Raw genomic sequence first — 21,618 nt, forward strand, 5'->3', positions numbered from 1 at the left:
GGACAGCAGGATAGGATAGGATCAGAGAGGAAAGCTCATGATAGGATAGGATTGGACAGAAGGATAGGCTAGGATCAGAGAGGAAAGTTCATGATAGGATAGGATTGGACAGCAGGATAGGATATGATCAAACAGGAAAGCACTTGATAGGATAGGATATGATCAGACAGGAAAGCACATGATAGGATAGGAATGGACAGCAGGATAGGATATGATCAGACAGGAAAGCACTTGATAGGATAGGATATGATCAGACAGGAAAGCACATGATAGGATAGGATTGGACAGCAGGATAGGATATGATCAGACAGGAAAGCACTTGATAGGATAGGATATGATCAGACAGGAAAGCACATGATAGGATAGGATTGGACAGCAGGATAGGATATGATCAGACAGGAAAGCACTTGATAGGATAGGATATGATCAGACAGGAAAGCACATGATAGGATAGGATTGGACAGCAGGATAGGATATGATCAGACAGGAAAGCACACGATAGGATCGGATTGGACAGAAGGATAGGCTAGGATCAGAGAGGAAAGTTCATGATAGGATAGGATTGGACAGCAGGATAGGATAGGATCAGACAGCAAAGCACACGATAGGATAGGATTGGAGAGCAGGATAGGATAGGATAATATAGAATCAGACAGGACAGAACATGATAGGATAGGATAGGATAGGATAGGATCAGAGAGGAAAGCTTACGATAGGATAGGATTGGACAGCAGGATAGGATAGGATCAGACAGGAAAGCACACGATAGGATCAGATTGGACAGAGGGATAGGATAGGATCAGAGAGGAAAGTTCATGATAGGATAGGATTGGACAGCAGGATAGGATAGGATCAGACAGGAAAGCACATGATAGGATCGGATTGGACAGAAGGATAGGCTAGGATCAGAGAGGAAAGTTCATGATAGGATAGGATTGGACAGCAGGATAGGATAGGATAGGATCAGACATCAAAGCACACGATAGCATAGGATTGGAGAGCAGGATAGGATAGGATAATATAGAATCAGACAGGACAGAACATGATAGGATAGGATAGGATAGGATCAGAGAGGAAAGCTTACGATAGGATAGGATTGGACAGCAGGATAGGATAGGATCAGACAGGAAAGCACACGATAGGATCAGATTGGACAGAGGGATAGGATAGGATCAGAGAGGAAAGTTCATGATAGGATAGGATTGGACAGCAGGATAGGATAGGATCAGACAGGAAAGCACATGATAGGATCGGATTGGACAGAAGGATAGGCTAGGATCAGAGAGGAAAGTTCATGATAGGATAGGATTGGACAGCAGGATAGGATAGGATAGGATCAGACATCAAAGCACACGATAGCATAGGATTGGAGAGCAGGATAGGATAGGATAATATATAATCAGACAGGACAGAACATGATAGGATAGGATCAGAGAGGAAAGCTTATGATAGGATAGGATTGGACAGCAGGATATGGTAGGATCAGACAGGAAAACACAATAGGATCGGATTGGATAGAAGGATAGGAAAGGATCAGACAGGAAAGCATACGATAGGATAGGATTGGAGAGCAGGATAGGATAGGATAAGATAGGATCAGACAGGACAGAACATGATAGGATAGGATTGGACAGAAGGATAGGATAAGATCAGACAGCAAAGCACACAATAGGATCGGATTGGACAGAAGGAATGGAAAATATCAGACAGGAAAGTATATGATAGGATAGAATTGGACAGCAGGATAGGATCAAACAGCAAAGTATACGATAGGATAGGATAGGATCAGACAGGACAGCACATAATCAGATATGATTGGACAGCAGGATAGGATAGGATAGGATAGGTTGGAACAACACATGATAGCATAAAAAAGGATAGGGCAGGACTAAACACTACAGGACAGGACAAGGACATCACATGGTAAAGCAGGACAGGGCATAACAGATCCAGACTACGAGAACAGTTTTATATGGCACTTTTGGGTTAAACACGTCTGGACAGAACAAGGACAAGGACATGACTGAACAGAACAGGACAGGACTGACCAGGGCGGGACTCAACCGGACAGAACAGGCCCAGACAGGACAGCAGAGGACGGGATGTAATAGGACAGAACAGTGCAAAGCAAACAAGACGTTATGTGGGAAATTGCTATCATCTTATACAACATTTACGAAACAATAGTATAAAAAGCACAATAATGTAAAATACATGGAATGAACCAATAATGAAAAAGTAATCTGACACAATAAATATCACAGTATACACAAAAAATACAACATTACACACAATAAATACCATAGTACACACAATAAATACCACAGTATACACAAAAAATACCACATTACACACAATAAATACCACAGTACACACAATAAATACCACAGTACACACAATAAATACCACAGTATACACAAAAAATACCACATTACACACAATAAATACCACAGTATACACAATAAATACCACAGTGAACACAATAAATACCACAATGCACACAATAAATACCTCAGTGCACACAATAAATACCACATTACACACAATAAATACCACAGTATACACAAAAAATACCTCAGTGCACACAATAAATACCACAGTATACACAAAAAATACCACAGTGCACACAATAAATACCACATTACACACAATAAATACCACAGTATACACAATAAATACCACAGTGCACACAATAAATACCACAGTATACACAATAAATACCTCAGTGCACACAATAAATACCACAGTATACACAATAAAATACCTCAGTGCACACAATAAATACCACATTACACACAATACATACCACAGTACACACAATAAATACCACAGTGCACACAATAAATACCACATTGCACACAACAAATACCACAGTACACACAATAAATACCACAGTATACACAATAAATACCACAGTGCACACATTAAATACCACAGTATACACAATAAATACCTCAGTATACACAATAAATACCACATTACACACAATAAATACCACAGTATACACACTAAATACCATATTACACACAATAAATACCACAGTATACACAATAAATACCACAGTACACACATTACACACAATAAATACCACAGTATACACAATAAATACCACAGTATACACAATAAATACCACATTACACACAATACATACCACAGTATACACAATAAATACCACAGTGCACACAATAAATACCACAGTATACACAATAAATACCACATTACACACAATAAATACCACAGTATACACAATAAATACCACAGTGCACACAATAAATACCACATTACACACAATACATACCACAGTGCACACATTAAATAACACAGTATACACAATAAATACCACATTACACACAATAAATACCACAGTATACACAATAAATACCACATTACACACAATAAATACCACAGTGCACACAATAAATACCACATTACACACAATACATACCACAGTATACACAATAAATACCACAGTACACACAATACATACCACAGTACATATCATGAATACCATATAACATCATTATCAATAAACAGCAATCACCAGTCTAAATTATTTCAAGCTGATTTCACTAACCAATGATCTGGAAGAGCAGCAATGATAGTAAATATACATGTATGCTAAAAATACTGAAATACATGTTTATTTATACTGTTCCGCTTAGCATTGTTTCACCACATTGACATTTTCTATCTAGTAACTGACTTTCCTATTTGTTTTGCTTTCTCTTCTGTATTACTACATGATTAGATTTTACATACAGTAGATACAGAAAGCAAGTGATAACACAAACAAATAAAAAAATTTATTCAAGACACATGTAGTAGCATATCTGATGTTATGTGAAAATCAATACAATACGATGCAATGGTTTTCTTTATGTGTGTGTGTGTAATAGGCGCGTGTGGGTGGCATCGAGTTTTCCCCTGGTGTGGTCCACATCACCTCCGACAGCCCCCTCAGCAGCACTGCTATCATCAGCATCACTGGAGCCGGATGCCTTCTCATCCTCTTCATCATCATCGTACTCATCGCCTACAAGCGCAAGTCCCGCGAAAGTGACCTGACCCTAAAACGCCTGCAAATGCAGATGGACAACCTGGAATCCAGAGTGGCGCTGGAGTGTAAAGAAGGTGGGCAGTGGAGCGCTAGACTGTGTGTGCAATTAAGGGAAGGTTAAAGTGGTTCAGTGAGTGATGTGTAAACAGTAAACATTATGAAGTTTTCGTGTTTCAGCTGTAATGCATTTGGAATTCGTGCATGAATAGTAACAGCTAGTGAATCACTTCCTTCAACAAATTTCTCAGTTGCCTCAGACTTCAGAAGCAAAATTGAATGAATTTCAGGTGTCAAAACCAAGTACCTAGGTCTGAAGCTTTGATTTAAAATGGACTGCGCTCTGAATTGTAAGCCACTCATACAAACACATATTTAGGGCTAGGATACCAAGCAACTCATGTTTCCCATTTGAGTAAAAATAATAATAATAATAATAAAAGTATACATGTCTTATATTCTCTACAACTTAATGACCTCGTCATTAAGAGTTGTATTAGCGTAATAATATTTGGAGGCTGAGAGAGTCATGGCAAACGTTCTTTTCTTCACTGAGAGTCCACGGGGGTACAAACTTTTGCACGCAACTTTATATAATTATTTACAGTACATGACCTTGTTATATTGAGCAAATTGAGGATCGTGAAGCCCCCTGAGGCGCTATACGTCTTAGAATTAATAGCATATTGTTAATCACAGGAATTATCGACTAGCGCACTGTTTTCTGGTGTGTTCAGTTAAAGCACAACATGTTAGCACTTAAGTGTTTCTTTGACTACCAGGGGAAATTACTGTTTATAGAAAAATAAATGCTTTCAGTAAGCTCAAATGGCTTGCTAAAGTAGCAGGTTAAACAGGATAAAAGCATCGTGCTTGCCTTAGCATTTAAAACAATACGGAGTGCGTTGAAATAAACGCTTATGCACGGGTGTGACACAATTGTGACCAAACACAAAGGCAAAAATAGGACTCACTATGTTAACAGAGCAAAAGTGCAATAGCTGCTAATAAAAGCACGTAATTGTGTCATTTCTATTGATTAATTTAAATACACTGCTCAGTTCTAATGGCTTATTTCTGTGTTTGTTTTCCCCTCCAGCATTTGCAGAGCTGCAGACAGATATTAATGAGTTGACCAGTGACCTGGATGGAGCGGGTATCCCATTTCTGGACTACAGAACCTACACCATGCGTGTTCTCTTCCCTGGCATCGAGGAACATCCTGTTCTTAGAGACCTGGAGGTTAGCCATCTTCTAGAGCACATATGTTAACATGGCTAATACTGAATGATAACTGCAGAGGGATTTCTGTAATGCTAATTCGATCCTCAGGAGCTTTGAAGAAGGGACAAAACCAGGAAATACTACATACAGAAATAGAAAATAAAATACTAGGGAATCACAGCTTAGAATTAACAGCATGAATAAACGATAAGACTTTGCAAAGAAACATCAGACAAGCTAATCAAAAGCACTAAACACAGAACAGGTGAACACAGTAGGGTAACAACTAGATGCTGAGAGGCGGAATTTGTAGCAAAACATGTCCGCTGAGGACGTCACTAACTCTACTGTAGTAGCAGTTTGGAACTAGGAAGTGGAATTTTATGTAGCGAACACAGACGAGCAGAGTCATGTCTGTCTCAGTGTGGTTATAGGAAAATAAGTACTCTTGAAATCAGCTCCACCAATCAGATTAGTGGACCGGAGCTAACTGTTGTGTATATTGAGTTTTATCAGTGTAACCTTTAGCAATGGACTTTTTTTTGTCAACAACCTAAGCTAGTTAACGCTAGTTAGCATATCTATTTTTAAATATGCAGTCATCAGATCTTGTTCTAATGTTGGTGTTTCTGTTTAATAATAGAAAAAGATAGCGGTTTTTATAAGGTGGATGATTTCTGAGTGATTTCTGATGATTTCTCCAGAGTTGGGGGTTCAAATCCCACTTGTGTTGTAGGCTGATTGGCATTTCCAAATGGTCTGTAGTGTGTGAACGTGTGTGCGATTGTGCCCTGCGATGGTTTGGCACCACATCCAGGATGTCCCCCGCCTCGTGCCCCGAGTTCCCTAGGATAGGCTCCAGGCTTCCCGCGACCCTGTGTAGGATAAGCAGTACAGAAAATGGATGGATGGATTTTTGTGTGAGTGTGTGTTTTAATCAGGACACATCCTTCATTCATCATATTCCTTCACTCTAAGCTCAATTATACTGTATGAACCTTCTAAATTTTTTATCTGTCCCTTGCTAATCAGCTATCCAGATCTACCTGCCTCAGAGCGGAATTCACTTCTCAGAGCTCCAATTAGCCGTCCCAGCACAGATAATGAGTTAATGCATACTGACACCTCGTAATGATGGACAGAATATTTCACATTGATGGACAGAATATTTAAGTAGTCTTCCTCTTTCTCTCTCTCTCTCTCTCTCTCACTTTCTTTTTCAAAGACATAATGAGCTGTGCCGAGATTCACAATTACTCACTTGTTAATCGCAGTAATGATGTGACACAACTGTTTTGTGAGCAGAGGGAGGGAAATGAAAAGCCTAACAGAGCGAAGTCTACGGGACGCCGCAGGTTGTTTATACCCAGTTATGACATTGATGGACATTACTAATCGAATCTCTGCAGACAGGACGACTCTTCCTAAAAGCCGAGGCTTAGATCCCTATGCCTGACGAACTCAGGTTTTAATAAGCTACATTAATTAAGCTTTAATTGGAGATAAACATGCCCTCTCTGGAGGAGTTTATAGTGAAACCTGATCTAATGAAAGTTGCAGGCAGATTACGTCTGGATGCTGGCAGGTTTTTAATGGTTATTGATGCTACAAATGGAACGCATTAGCATACGACTGCATCATCAATTATCTATCATACGTTTCTGGGATCAGATTTTAGCTAGATTATTTATTTTATTTTATTATTTTTATTTTACCAGAGAACATTTTGAAAGTATGTCTTTGTGGAGCCTAATGTAATGTTTTCCCAGTGTCTTTTTTTTTTTTTAATTAATGCTTAGTAATCAGTAAAAAAATTAAATAAAAGGTTGTTTTATGTAAATATGTTATATATTACCAAATACAATCATCCTAAATTAAAGGCAAATTTATTTGTATGTTTTAATATAAGATTATTATGAAAATATGCGTATATTTATATTATAGGCATTATTAGATATTTCAAGGTTGAAATTGTCTTATTCTACTGGTGATCCAGGGTTCTATCATTTTGCTTCCTTGAAAAAAAGAAATAAAAGAAGCAAAATTATCTGCCGAATATCCGAATACGATTTTAAAATATATATATATATTTTTTAGCCTCCCAATTAGTGATGAATAAATAAATAAACAGATAAATAACTAAATAAATAAGGAGGAAAATATGAATAGGTTTAATAATCAAATAATAAAAAGTATTAGATAAATCGGCCTAAATTACACATTTTTTTTCTAACACTAAGCCTTGATTTGCCAAATTAGGACGTGAACATTTGGATATGAAAAGCTTAATGTAAGAAAAGATGAAAAGGACAATGTAATATTCTGATCATAGATCATTCAGTTCAAATTTCTTTTTATAAGGTTAAAATCGACCATGGGAATAACATCCCTGGAACCAACTTTTTAATAATTTCTCATATATAATTTTTTACACATATATTTTACATTTATTACATTTTATACATTGCCTTACAGGTGCCAGGCTACAGGCAGGAGCAGGTAGAAAAGGGTCTGAAGCTTTTCGGGCAGCTGATCAACAACAAGGTGTTCCTGCTGACCTTCATCCGCACGCTGGAGTCTCAGCGAGGCTTCTCCATGAGAGACCGCGGCAACGTGGCCTCGCTCATCATGACCGTGCTGCAGAGCAAGCTGGAGTACGCTACTGACGTCCTCAAACACCTCCTGTCCGACCTCATCGACAAGAACCTGGAGAGCAAGAACCACCCCAAGCTGCTGCTGCGCAGGTACGAGACAGAAAACACGTGCACGTGTATATACAGTAGTGTATGTGCACGCTCATGTTTGCATCCTCAACTACAATTTAATATCTACATTTTTTCTGGATTTTGACTGCTCAAACCACAGCACTGACGAATTCTCGTTTCTGATTGGTCGAAAGTGGTGGTGATTCGTTTTCTATACCAGCAGCGCCAAAATTAGCGCATCTGCAAATCACAGGTTTATATTAATGCGCTTGTTATAATATGTTAACGTTTCTATAGCAACCGCTTACACGGGGACTTGTATAATGAAGGAAGGAGACTCCAGCTGCAGCCCTTAATAACACTCAGAGATAAAGCTGTTTCTTCAGGATGGGTGACGTTATTTACCGCATTGCGGTTTCTTTGTAACGTGAAAAGCTGCATTTTTTTTAAGGAAAGACAATTTACAGCTGCTATAACATAAGCGATAGCACAAAATAACTTCTTTCAGAGGCATTCCACAACATTAAACAGATAAAAAGTACAACGTCACGCTTTAATAAATGAATAATGCTTAGCATTGGAAAATTGCTGATGTATAAGAGGAAGTTATAGGAGAATAATTAAACTATGAGCTGTAGCAGAAATTTGCATCACCCTGTTGTTGATTATTTTCCTCTAACAGCATGTCCCCCAAGTGTTTTATTCCTTACTTATACCTGCTTTTTAAAATAAATTTAAAAAAGCAGGTAAAAAAAAGCACTTTGCTTTGAAAATCGGACACTTTGCCGCATTAAACACTCTATTGCATAAATAATACTAATAATAATAATAATAATAATAATAATAATGATTGTATAGTATATTGCCATAGACTCAGTCCCTCCAGGATTTCACGAATTTTCAAGGAATTTGCAATTTTTCAAAATTCCCACAGATTTTCCGTAGATTTGGGCTGAGACGCGTCATGTGATGCCGTCACGACGCGCATTCAGCCGAAGTCCAACAACAAAAAACCCCGCAAGTTGCGTCACAACAAAATCAAGCATTTTTGGCCGCAGCGATCACAAAAACCTCCGCGAAATCCTGTACGGACCGATTAATTCAGCTCCCTTCTAAAAATGTATAAAATAAGCAACATTACTGTATCTGCTGAAACTATTGTTAAAAAAAAAAAAGTAATAATCTTATCATTATTTTATAACAATCTTATAATGAGAAATTAGATAAATGTATCGAAATGATTCGTTTGTTTGTTTGTTTGTTTGTTTAAAGTGAACACTTGATTTACCTAATTGTAGTACGTGAACAGTTTTAGCAGTTTAAAGGTTACATTTCTGCAAGCTTTGCCAGATTGTGTCTCACATATTTGCGCCATTTTGAAAACAAATCACCTTGCGCTGATTGATTTTAATACCATCTGGCTGTGGTTTTAGGTGTGAAAATGTGCCAATCTGGCAACCTGGATTCATCAAATCCTGACTCATCCACGCCAACATTTCATGCAAATCTCAAATATGGGTTCAGCTGTAATTCATAAATACAACAGCATTATCTGAAGGGAGGTGGCTGTGTTTACAAGGAGGGTGTTATTTTTATTTTTATTCCCTGAAGGACTGCAGGCGTCCTCCCTCATCCTGCCTTAAAACAAGTGCAGTACGTATAATATAAAACAAGACGAACGAACAGCGTACAGCTGAGTAATTTAGAAATGACGCAAAAGCCTCGCTCAGCGTGTCTTTATTTTATATGGCCTTAAATGTGAGCAAGTCACACAGAGGTGTTTTATGGCGAGTTTATGTTTGCATTATGTATGCGTTATGATTAAGGTTGTGCAATGTGTGTGTGTCGTAATACTGAAGCTGATCTGGGTTGAATGTGTCGTCTAAATTGACCGACTTTAAGGATTTAACGCACATTCGTATATTTTGATTCGATTCGTTCGAGCTAGCTTGAAAAAAAATGAAGTTTTCTAATGTCTAACAGCATACAGCATTAAAACTAATTTGTCTTGAAGCCCTTCAGCTCTGTAGCGTATATATGTACCATACACTTATTATAAACAGTATAAACACAGTCGCCTCCATTAATTTCAACAGAATTCACTCAGCAGGACAATCTTTCCGGCTCCGCTCAAAGCCATGTCGTTAAATTTCCATGAAAGCCATCAATCATGATGCATGCCTTAAGATGCAACAGTAAATGAGAGCATTCACCGAGTTATAGACGCGGTTCATCCGGGATATGTGAAGTTGTAAAGATATCCATATTTGTTTCCACTAATTTCCGGTGCTCAAGTTTTTTTTTCCGTTTTTTGAATTTTTTTATTTGACGGCACCGTGGTATTTACGCCGGCATCGTGGGAAAAGTTTATACTGTGGGAAATCATGATACGAGCCTGACTGACTCCAGATGCTACATAAAAACATAAAGAGGGGTGATGATGCCAGGAGAAAAGAGAGAAGGACAGAAATGACATGAAAAACATAAAACAGACTGACGCACATAAGCAAAGACATTTCCACGTCCCATATACCTCCTGAACAGCAGAGAGAGATAAGCATCGCGTATAGTCAGCTGCAGAATTATTGGCATCCTTCAAGAAAACGGACACAAATACAGCGCCCTCCAGTAATATTGGCACCCTTGGTAAATATGAGCAAAGAAGGCTGTGAAAAAGAGTCGTTATTGTTGAACCTTTTGATGTTTTGTTCAATAAATTCACAAAAAATACTCTGCTGTCATAGATATCAAACAATTACAAACACAACACAGGTTTATCAAAGAAAAAAACCTTTGTTAAATATAGGTGTGCAACAATTATTGGCACCCTTTTAGTCAATGCTTTGTGCTATCTCCTTTTGCCAAGATAGCAGCTCTGAGTCTTCTCCTATAATGTCTGATGAGGTTGGAGAATACATGGCGAGGGATCTGAGAGAGTTCCTCCATACAGAATCTCTCCAGATCCTTCACATTTAGAGGTCCACTCTAGTGGACTCTCCTCTTTGTTTCACCCCACAGGTTTTCTATGGGGTTCAGGTCAGGGGACTGGGGTGGTCATGGTAGGACCTTGATTTTGTGGTCAGTAAACCATTTTTGTGTTGATTCTGATGTATGTTTTGGATCATTGTCCTGCTGAAGATCCAACCACGGCCCATTTGAAGCTTTCTGGCAGAGGCAGTCAGGTTTCATTTAATATCTGTTGATATTTGATAGCGTCCATGATACCATATATCCTAACAAAATGTCCAGGTCCTCTGGCAGAAAAACAGCCCCAAAACATTAAAGATCCACCTCCATATTTAACCGTGGACATGAGGTACTTTTCCATATGGCTACCTCTCTGTGTGCTCCAAAACCACCTCTGGTGTTTATTACCAGAAAGCTCTATTTTGGTTTCATCTGACCATAGAACCCAATCCCATTTGAAGTTCCAGTAGTGTCTGGCACACTGAAGACCCTCAAGTTTGTTTTTGAATGAGAGTAGAGGTTTTTTTCTTGAAGGTGATGTAGGTGACTTCAGATTGTAGTTTTGGAGACTTTCTGACCCCAAGATACAACTAACATCTGCAATTCTCCAGCTGTGATCATCTGAGATTTTTTGGCCACTCAAACCGTCCTCTTCACAGTGCGCTGAGACGATACAGACACACGTCCAATTCCAGGTCGATTCATAACATTTCCAGTTGACTGGAACTTCTTAATTATTGCTCCGATGGTGGAAATGGGCATTTTCAATGCGTGTTCTATTTTCTTATAGACACGCCCCATTTTGTGAAGCTCAACAACCTTTTGCCGCACATCTAACAATGAAAAAATATATATATAACAAATAGTTGTTGATCTGCACAATGACAAATAGTGAATAACAATAGAGAAGCACTTAAAAGTGGCGTTAGGAACAATGATAGATAGCTCAGTGGTTAAGACATTGGGCTACTGCTTGGGAGGTTGTCAGTTCAAATCCCAACACTGCCAAGCTACCACTGTTGGGTCCTTGAGCAAGGCTCTACAGCCTCAACTGCTCAGTTGTATAAATGTGATAAATGTAAGTCACTCTGGATAAGGGTGTCTGCCAAATGCCGTAAATGCATAGATAGAAAGAATGAATGGATGAATCACCAGGAAGAGGATGCATACGCATAGTTTTTCCTGCAGGGTGCCAGTAATTATTTAGATGACTCTACACATGCTGTAAACCCATCTGCGTTAAAGACTCACACACGCGCATTAAGCTTATATGAAATCCATACACGTCTTTAGCACATTTGTAAAGTTGAAACATTTATAGGAACTTTGGAAATGTGGAATGACCTTCAGTGGATCAGATCACGAGCCACGTTTTCTGAATAATCGCATTTCTTGACCGTGAAATACAAGCTGCCTGCCTCTGAGACATGACATGCTCTGACGCATTTATCATTAAAATGTAATTATGATTAATTAGCCCTGCATCCAAATTATGGAAGCAGGAGGGGAAAAAAAAGCACTTCGATACAGGGAATTCTGGGAATATCCATGCAATCAGCACTAATTCAATAGGAGAAGAAGACAGTGTTTGAAAGAAAGGACTCACGTGTATTCTGATCGTTATACCACCTCAATGTTGAATTCTCCATTCTGATTGGTCAAAAGGTGTTCATTACTATAGTAACAACACATTCACAGGCTCGACATAATCTAAACCTGATAAACAGATTAAAAGCGTGTTGTTATTTAAGGAAGAGAAAAGGGTCATCGTTGATATGGTGAACAGTTTTCTGTGAGGAGATGTTTATTTATGTAAGATTTTTACGGAAGGAGTCTCCAGTGTCAGCGCTTTGTAACAGCTTTGTAACAACTCCTTTCTCAGACGTTAAACGACATTTGACGTAGCTACAAACGGATGAAAAAAAAAGTATGACGTATTGATCTTTAACGAATAAAAATTTGCAATCGTTGGCGAATTGCTGTAGTATAAGAGGAATGAAACACGCCAGGACGTCACTGATTCGTTTCCTACAGCAGCACAACCCCTAAGTGTTTTATTCCTTACATCACGTGTGTACGTTTGCAATCCATTTATAACTCCAAGATGAAGAATCTACCAAAAAATCCCAGTGAATTATTGATATAATGAAAGTTTCCAGCTGTATACAGGCACGCAGAAGAAGGTAATTGTGTCATGTTTTATTATATTTCACTGTAGGTGAAGTCATTTTGCATTTAAATAAACAGGAAGTAAAAAAAAACATCACACTTCAGCCTCGAGGTATTAAAAAACAACGATTTTTCAAACGTTCGTTCAGATTGCGTGAACAAGGAATGGTGTCTATTGACGCACAGTAAGAACGTGTCTGTGCGTCCACTGCTACACTCGCTGACTAACTCTCGTTCGATCCAATCGTGCGAGAGATCGAACGCAGGATCTGTGTTTCATCCCTGGAATGAGAGTTCTCCCAATGATTTTTAGGTCTAATGGAAAGCTCAGAGCAGCGATTATCATGAGGACGTCTAGTAAAGACGCTTTCAGACTGCGCCAGATGAAGTTTCTTACACAGAATGTGGCCTCGGGAACCTCGGGAACTTTGGGCCCTGTGTGGGAGGCTTTATAGAAAGTCAGGATATTCGGTGTGATGGTTTTATGGAGAGATTTTACTGCTGTAGCGGAGACATGACCACTGCTTTAAAATGAAGTTAATGTTCATGATCAGAAACCCATCCAGAACCTGCAGAACACTGATTACACTCATCTCTCTCTCTCTCTCTCTCTCTCTCTCTCTCTCTCTCTCTCTCTCTTTTTCTCTCTCTCTGTCCCTCCCTATAAGTCTCCCTTTCTCTCACTTTCTTTCTTTCTCTCTCTCTCTCTCACTCTGTCTCTCTCTTTCGCTCTTTTTTCTCTTTCCCTCAGTCTCTCTCTTTCCATCTATCCCCCTCGACCAGTCTACCTTTCTCTCTCTTTCTTTCTATCGTTCTCTCTTACTCTGTCTCCCTCTTTCTTCATCTCTGTTTCTCTTTCACTCTCTTTCTATCTATCATTCTCTCTGTCTCATTCTGTCTCTCTCTCTCAGTTTCAGTCTCTGTATCTTTATATATCTTTCTCTGTCACTTTCTCTCTCTCACTTTCTCTCTTTCTCTCTATCAGTCTCTCTCCCTGTCTCTTCCTCTCTCTGTCTCGCAGACTATAAGTCTCACTATAAATCTCTCTCACTCGCTCTCTCTTTTGTTTTATCTTTCTCTCACTTTCTCTATATGTGTGTCTGTCAATCTTTCTCTTCTCACTCTTATATCTCTGTTAGTCTCTCTCTCTCTCTCTCGGTGTGTGTTTCTCTCAATCTCACAATCGCAGTCATTCTCTCTGCATATCTATCTCCCTTTCCCTCTTTGTCTTTTTCAGTCTCTCTCTGTCTTGCTCTCTTTCTTTTTCTATTATTTTCTCTCTCTCTCTCTCTCTCTCTCTCTCTCCGCCACCATTCCAAATTTTCCTTGATTACAAAATGGGTGTTTAAAATCCAGTGAAGCAGGACAGTTTTGGCAGACCAGCTCTTCTCCTCTTCCTGCCTTCCAAGAAAGCACACATGATGGCTGCTCCCCATCTGTCCAGTCCTAAACCTGGGTTCAGGCACACGCGCGCAGGCAAAAGAGAACTAACGAGCGGCTTCTACAGCCATCTGTCGCATCGCTGCGCCATCCAGCACCGTCCTCCTCGCTCCTCTCATCGCACATGTTCAAAAATAGCCCCTCGTCTCTCATGGCCTTGTTTCTCAGGCAATTTAAACTACACCGTAAAAAAAAAAAATACACAGGTCTCCTTATAGGTCAGGTTTGTGTTCGAGAGTGATCATTCTTTATTCAATTAAATGCTTGTGATGAAGGCATCCACATGCTGGAGGTCATCTGGTGGCATATGTCTCCGCATCGGAAATGTTTCACTGGAGTCATTTCTGCATTCTGATGTTTTTCATATTCACGCTGCTCGCGGGCAGATACGAGCCGTGCAGTTACACGAAAGTTAATGGGGTTTTTATTTCCAGAAGAAAATAACATCCAGAAATAATATACATTTTAGGAGCAAACCTAAAATATAAAAATCAAAATATACCTACATACGTGATGATAACACTTTTTATAAAGGCCATATTAGTAATGAACTATAGGCACATTCAGAACATATTATAATGCATCCATAAGGTGTTTATGAACAATGTTGCTATCATTATTAATTAAGATATATTACAGACACATTACACAACGCACTTATAGTATTATACAGTTATATTGCATTACACACATCATTGATTATCTCGTTACAGAGGCACCTGTCAAGGGGTGGGGTATATTTATTAGGCAGAAAGTGGAGTCAGTTGACGTGTTGGAAGCAGGAAAAATGGGCAAGCATAACGATCTGAGCAAGTTTGTGAAGGGCCAGATTGTGATGGCTATATGACTGGGTCAGACTGTCTCTAAAACTGCAGGTATTGTGGGGTGTTCCTGGTGTGCAGTGGTTAGTACCTACCAAAAGTGGTCCAAGGAGGACAACCGGTGAACCGGAGTCAGGGTCAAGGGCGCACAAGACTCACTGATGCGTGTGGGAAGTGAAAGCTAGCCCATCTTGTCTGATCCCATAGAAGAGCTACTGTAAATTAAATTGCTGGGTATGGCAGAAAGGTGTCAGAACACACAGTGCATCACAGTTGCAACACACAACTGCGTAGCTGCAGACCGGCCAGAGTGCCCATGCTGACCCCCTGTCCACCACCGAAAGCACCTACAATGGGCACGTGAGCATCAGAACTGGACCATGGAACAATGGAAGATGGTGGCCTGGTCCCTTACCTGGGGAAGAGATAGCACTACTAGGATGCACTATGGGAAGAAAGCAAGCCGGCGGAGGCAGTGTGATGCTCTGGGTAATGTTCTGGTGGGAAACCTTGGGTCCTCGCATTCATGTAGATGTTACTTTGACACGTACTACCTACCTAAACATTGTTGCAGATCAGGTACATCCCTTCATGTCAACGGTGTTCTCTAATGTCAGTGGCCTCTTTCAGCAGGATAATGCACCCCGTCACACTGCAGAAACTGTTCAGGAACGGTTTGAGGAACACAACAAAGAGTTCAAGGTGTTGACACGGCCTCCAAATTCCCCAGATCTCAATCTGATCCAGCATCTGTGGGATGTTCTGGAGACAAACAAGTCCGATCCATGCAGGCCCCACTTCGCAACTTGCAGGACTTAAAGGATCTGCTGCTAACGTCTTGGTGCCAGATACCACAGCACACCTTCAGAGGTCTTTCTTGTGGAGTCCGTGCCTCGACGGATCAGAGCTGTTTTGTTGGCACAAGAGGACCTAGACAATATTAGTCAGGTGGTTTTAATGTTATGGCAGATTGGTGTATATTGCAGCTATGGCACAAGTTTTATACAGACTTTATAGCAACGCTTATAATACCATGTTGTTATACCTGTTAATAATCTATTCTACGCTCATACTTTGTGCTACAATGCATTTAAAAGAACAAATTATTGTTCTTGTACAGTGTTTTAAAACACATTGCAACACCTAATAAACCTTGTATTTATAATGCATTATAAGGCGTTATATACCATTTGTCACATTATTTTGGTCATGTGATGCTGCCCGACACCCACCACCACCACCACCACCAAAAGATCAAACGTGACATTTCATACTTTTTATCCGTTTATAGTTATATTTAATCTTGTCAACGTCAGTAAAACAATAATCACTTGCATTATAGCAGCTACAGACAGTCGTCCCGTCACCAACCTGTCTTTTTTCCCTCTCTCTTTCAATGTTAATAAAACAAAACTCTGTTGTTTATTAGACTTTGAACGGGTTGTTACTATAGAAACGATAGCGTATTAAAACCGGCGCGTTAATATAAACCTGACATTTGAATCACAGCCGACTTCCGATATATAAACATATTATGAAATCAACATCTTCTGACCAATCAGGTTTAAGAATTCCACAACGCTGAGATATAAGAAGAAATGATTTGCTGTAATACGACTTAACATTTGGGGTACACTTGTATTCGCTTAAGGGGAACCTTGTGGACCCTGCTGCCCTTTATTTCTACTCCCTATAGATGTATAATAGTGGTTAAGGATGAATAAGGGGATGGAGTATGGCTGACATGAGGAATTATGGGCCAGCTTATCTCCTGATTGCTACAGGGAGGGTTAAAGAGGGTGTGTGAGAGAGAGAAATAGTGATACACACAATATTGACAGCACACACACACACACACACACACACACACACACAAACCACAGCTTTACATTCTTGCACTTTATAACCTAACGCGATCTATTTCCCAGTGCGTGACATAATGAGGCCGGCCTTATTAAAGTCCTGTCACAGGTTTAGACGACACTCACGCAGGATCCCGTAAATGATTTTAATCGAGGAGCTCATATTAAAAGCACACAGACGATGATTGTGGCGTCGGCATACAGACGCTGTTTCAATCCCAAAAACTGATTTCAATCACAGTTGATTTTGAGATCGAATTCCTGTCTCTGTTGCAATAAAGGACAGTGTTCGCGACGCTTCGTAATTAAGCAACATCGCACTCGCAATCGTGCGGTTATTCTGAATATCGGCGCGGCTGCGATTCGGCCGTAGTGCCTTAACTAATCCCAGCCGTCCCGATATTCCGTATAACCGCACGATTGCTTTAATACAGCGGTTCCATAAACAAGAAATTAATACAGAGTAAGTGACTTTACATTCACACACAGTATGGCCAAACGCTCTGTTTATTTATTCCTCCGCCAGCGGAAATAGATCCTAAAGAAGCTTCGGGTGAAATCAGCTTCCCTTCATCCATTTCACGTGCTTTTACATTTAAAGACAAAATGTCTATATCCCTGAAAAGCATCCTTTGCCATGTCCATCGATGATGTCACTGACACCGCTTTCGAACTAGGAAGTGGAATCTGACATGGCGAACGCAGACGAGCGGAGTGACACGCACAGTGAAACGTCGCAGTGCGGTTATACTAAATATAAGCACTCTTGGAACGCCGCTCGACCAATTAGATTAGTGGACAAGAACTGACTGTTGTATAAAACCCTATATAAGCCCTTACCCTTACGGACAATTAATATTAAGGCGTATTCTAACAGGAATCAGCTGATGCTTTGGGGCGGCTGTGGCTCAGGTAGTAACATGCCGTGAAAATAATGTAAATGAGTTGACATAACACCTGAGACAAGTGACAGTTTATTTTGTCGACATAAGGTTGTTATAACACCAGCTTGACTTACGTTACATTTTTCCCCCTTGTTTAACTGGCAAACTGTAATACAGCGCAAGCAAAAAAAAAACATGCTTAAGGAAACTTTTGAATGGCAGTCTAGCTGTCATGAAAACTTTTTCGTAAAATCACATTATATAGAGAGTCTCATCCTCCAGCACCTGTTTATTTGGATGTGTGCACCACTGAAGAGAGAGCGAGAGAAAGAAAATGGACAGAATCGAAAAGCAGACGTTGTCTCGATTTCTGACATCGTATTCCTCCTTCTCCCGTTGCATTTTTTTTCTCTTCTCTCTCTCCATCTGCTCTTTCATGCTGTCTACAGTATGAACATGACCAGTCGAACACTGGCAAACACCAGAGAACGTTGTCGAGCCATTTAAGTCAAGTTCAGCGTGTCCCGTGTCCTCCCCCTTTCCTTTATCCCAATGCGTATTCAGTTTCTCGTCATAGCAGAGTGAATAAACCCGCCCCGGCCATTCGAGACGCTCTGCCTTGTCTAACTGGGCTGGATTTGCTGGCACGGCGGGCGGTCAGAAGTTTGATTACAGGGCACGGCTGGCACACGGAGAGATAAGATGAAAGGGAAGATGAAACGTGACCCCGTTGACCCCTGGATCGCTGCTTGTTTGGTCCACTGCACACCATCTGAGACAGTGGCTGCACAACAAGGGGGGGAAAACTAATCCTTTCCAGGTGTTGTGCCAGCTTACTAGAATGACTAGCGGTTCTCACACACACACACACACACACACACACACACACACACACACACTCACACACGTTGACACACTTCACTGTCCTGGGCTTTAAGTGTTCTGTGAGAGGGAGGATGACTGAGGGAGGCTGCAGGTGGCAGCCGGGATTAGAACAGGCGAAGGGGGTAGTTTGTCTCACACACACACACACACACACACACACACACACACACACGCATGTGCCTGTATGGACACATAAACCATAATCATGAAATATTGATGCTCTGTGTCACAGCTCATTGAAGACACCATAGTGGCACACACACACACACACACACACACACACAAGCCTAACCTTAACCCCTGCCTCGGTAACATTGGCAAACAGTTGTCCTTTTTTTTGGGGGGGGGGGGGGTTGTTTAATATATATATATATTCCTATCCTTCTGGGGACATTTGGTCCCCACCACACACACACACACACACACACACACACCAAACAATATCAGATTTCCCCCATGGCAGCTATTTTAATATGCATCTTCCTCATTGACGCTGGCCCCGAGCTCACACTCCAGGTGAAAATATTAGGAAATATTAGTTCAGCCCCTTCGTTCCATCGTAACGTGATCTTTTTCCTGTTAAACGGCTCTGCCTCGGTGCATAATGAGCCCTGGTCTTATTACAGCACCGTCACACGTTCATAAGACATCATCCTGGCAGGTTCGCATAAAGCCTTTTAATTGATGAGCTCATATTAAAACCTCACGAGCGATTGCATGGCCTCGATTGCGGCGCGTCTGGAAATGAAAACGGCACCTGCTTGTCGTTCTCGGAAAGTCGAGCCACGTTTCAGCAATCACGCGTGTACAACAAACTCGAGATGTCTTCTTTAAGTGCTTGCTAGAAGTCTGTGTGTGCGTAATGCTTGCTTGCAGTAATCATGTATTTGTGTGTGTGTGTGTGTGTGTGTGTGTGTGTGTGTGTGTTGTTTTTTTCTTCTTCTTTCCAGAACGGAGTCTGTTGCGGAGAAAATGCTGACGAACTGGTTCACGTTTCTCCTCTACAAATTCCTAAAGGTGAGGCGAATCATTTGTGTGAATACGTGCACGGATATGCGTGAGTACGTGAGGTGGGATGAAGAAAATAAGAGCTTCAAGGTCATTTGGCATGGGAAGTGATGTGCACAGAAATGCCAGATCTTTCAGGCGCGCTGGCAGAGACGCACTGCAGGTGCATGCGTGTGTGTGTGTGTGTGCGTGTGTGTGTGTGATCTCATGCTAATCAGCATGTGTGTAAATCTGGTCCTGCTGACCACAGCATTGCTCGTTTTTATCCGTGTGTGAGAGTGTGAAGTGCAGCAGTCGACTCAGCTCTCCACTGCTTTGTATCCTTTATCCTTCCCACGTCATTAAGCAGCTAGCAAACAGTTTAAAGGTGCAATATGTCTTTTTTTTTTTTTTTTTTTTTTAAATAATTTTTCAGAGCGTTCCGTCATCGCAGAGTGGGACGAGATGCTGATTTTTCAGACACGTTAAGATTTTTTTTTTAAACTCAGTATTTGTTAACACAATGCCATCCCGCTGGATCTCTCCCATAATGTTGTTGCTGTCTTTTTGAAAAAGTAATGTTGAAAATGTTTTGATTTTTCAGTTTTTTTGTCTAGTTTCGTCATTCCGGGTTCCTCAGTTGCCTAGTAGACTGCATATGCCCGTTACGTAGGATATAATACAATTAATGCAGTTACGTAGTGCCCTAAATGCCTAGTAGAATGGCGTGATTAGATGCACATGACATGGTTAAGTGCGTATGCTCACTACATAGGGTATACAGTTGATGCAATTACATAATTACATCCCTAATCGAATGAGATGATTAAGTGGATATGAAGTGATGGGGTATAAAACAATTTATGCGATTATCTAGTGCCCTATATGCCTAGTAGAAAGATGTAATTAACTTCGTATGCTCACTACGTAGGGTATAAAACAATTTATGCGATTATCTAGTGCCCTATGTGCCTAATAAACTGATATGATTAACTTCATGCGCTCACCACGTAGGGTATAAAACAATTTATGCGATTATCTAGTGCCCTATATGCCTAGTAGAATGGTATGATTAACTGCATTTGCTCACTACATAGTGTCTAATCTAGATAATGTAGTTTCCTAGTGGCCCAGTAGAATGACAGTAATTTCATTGCAATTGAAGGTCTCTAAAACCTCCATATTAGGTAAGTCCACTACCTTTCATTTATTGTTATCCATGCTAGGCTTTTTTTTTTTTTTTTTTTGTAAATTAGCTACAGCTTTATCGTGTGCTGCTGTCTGGCTTTGTTCTGCTGATTGCTACTTGAACAGAACAGATGTGAAAGATCACTCTGCTGAGGCAAAAAAAAAAAAAAAAAAAAAAAAAGGCAAGGAGCCCAAAAATTTTCTCCCAAAAGGGCTTGAAACGATGATGCAACATATCCGAAATGAACCGTTATTTTCCTCTTTTCCTCTTCTAGGAGTGTGCTGGCGAGCCCCTGTTTTCCCTCTTCTGCGCCATCAAGCAGCAGATGGAGAAAGGCCCTATCGACTCCATCACAGGGGAGGCGCGCTACTCTCTCAGCGAGGACAAGCTCATCAGGCAGCAGATCGACTACAAGACACTGGTGAGAGTCA

The 21,618-nt window shown here is 40.4% G+C and overlaps 2 protein-coding genes across 3 annotated transcripts in view; one reads left to right on the forward strand and one right to left on the reverse strand.

The window, feature by feature from the left end:
* plxna4 (plexin A4) overlaps positions 1–21,618 on the forward strand; it is a 347,014-nt gene that overhangs the window by 286,770 nt on the left and 38,626 nt on the right. For both annotated transcript variants that reach the window (XM_053650138.1, XM_053650139.1), the window contains 5 exons: positions 3,897–4,131; positions 5,154–5,296; positions 7,754–8,022; positions 19,962–20,028; positions 21,462–21,608. In XM_053650138.1, coding sequence (XP_053506113.1) covers positions 3,897–4,131; positions 5,154–5,296; positions 7,754–8,022; positions 19,962–20,028; positions 21,462–21,608 — 861 coding nt within the window. The remainder of the gene's footprint in view (positions 1–3,896; positions 4,132–5,153; positions 5,297–7,753; positions 8,023–19,961; positions 20,029–21,461; positions 21,609–21,618) is intronic.
* LOC128623209 (NADH-ubiquinone oxidoreductase chain 5-like) lies at positions 761–3,667 on the reverse strand. The gene is made up of 2 exons (XM_053650140.1): positions 2,554–3,667; positions 761–2,511 (listed from the first exon to the last, which is right to left on the reverse strand). Exons 1-2 carry the CDS (start codon positions 3,427–3,429, stop codon positions 2,158–2,160), a joined length of 1,230 nt encoding a protein of 409 aa, XP_053506115.1. The 5' UTR covers positions 3,430–3,667; the 3' UTR covers positions 761–2,157.

The sequence above is a fragment of the Ictalurus furcatus genome, chromosome 19, assembly GCF_023375685.1.
Source record: "Ictalurus furcatus strain D&B chromosome 19, Billie_1.0, whole genome shotgun sequence".
NCBI lineage: Eukaryota > Metazoa > Chordata > Actinopteri > Siluriformes > Ictaluridae > Ictalurus > Ictalurus furcatus.

Excerpts from the sequence above, each read along its gene's own strand:
- LOC128623209 (XM_053650140.1), bottom strand. The coding sequence starts at position 3,429 with ATGTGGTATTTATTGTGTGCACTGTGGTATTTATTGTGTGTAATGTGG. Across the intron at positions 2,512-2,553 it reads TATTTTTTGTGTATACTGTG|GTATTTATTGTGTGCATTGT; the intron begins GTATTTATTGTG and ends GTGTGCACTGAG.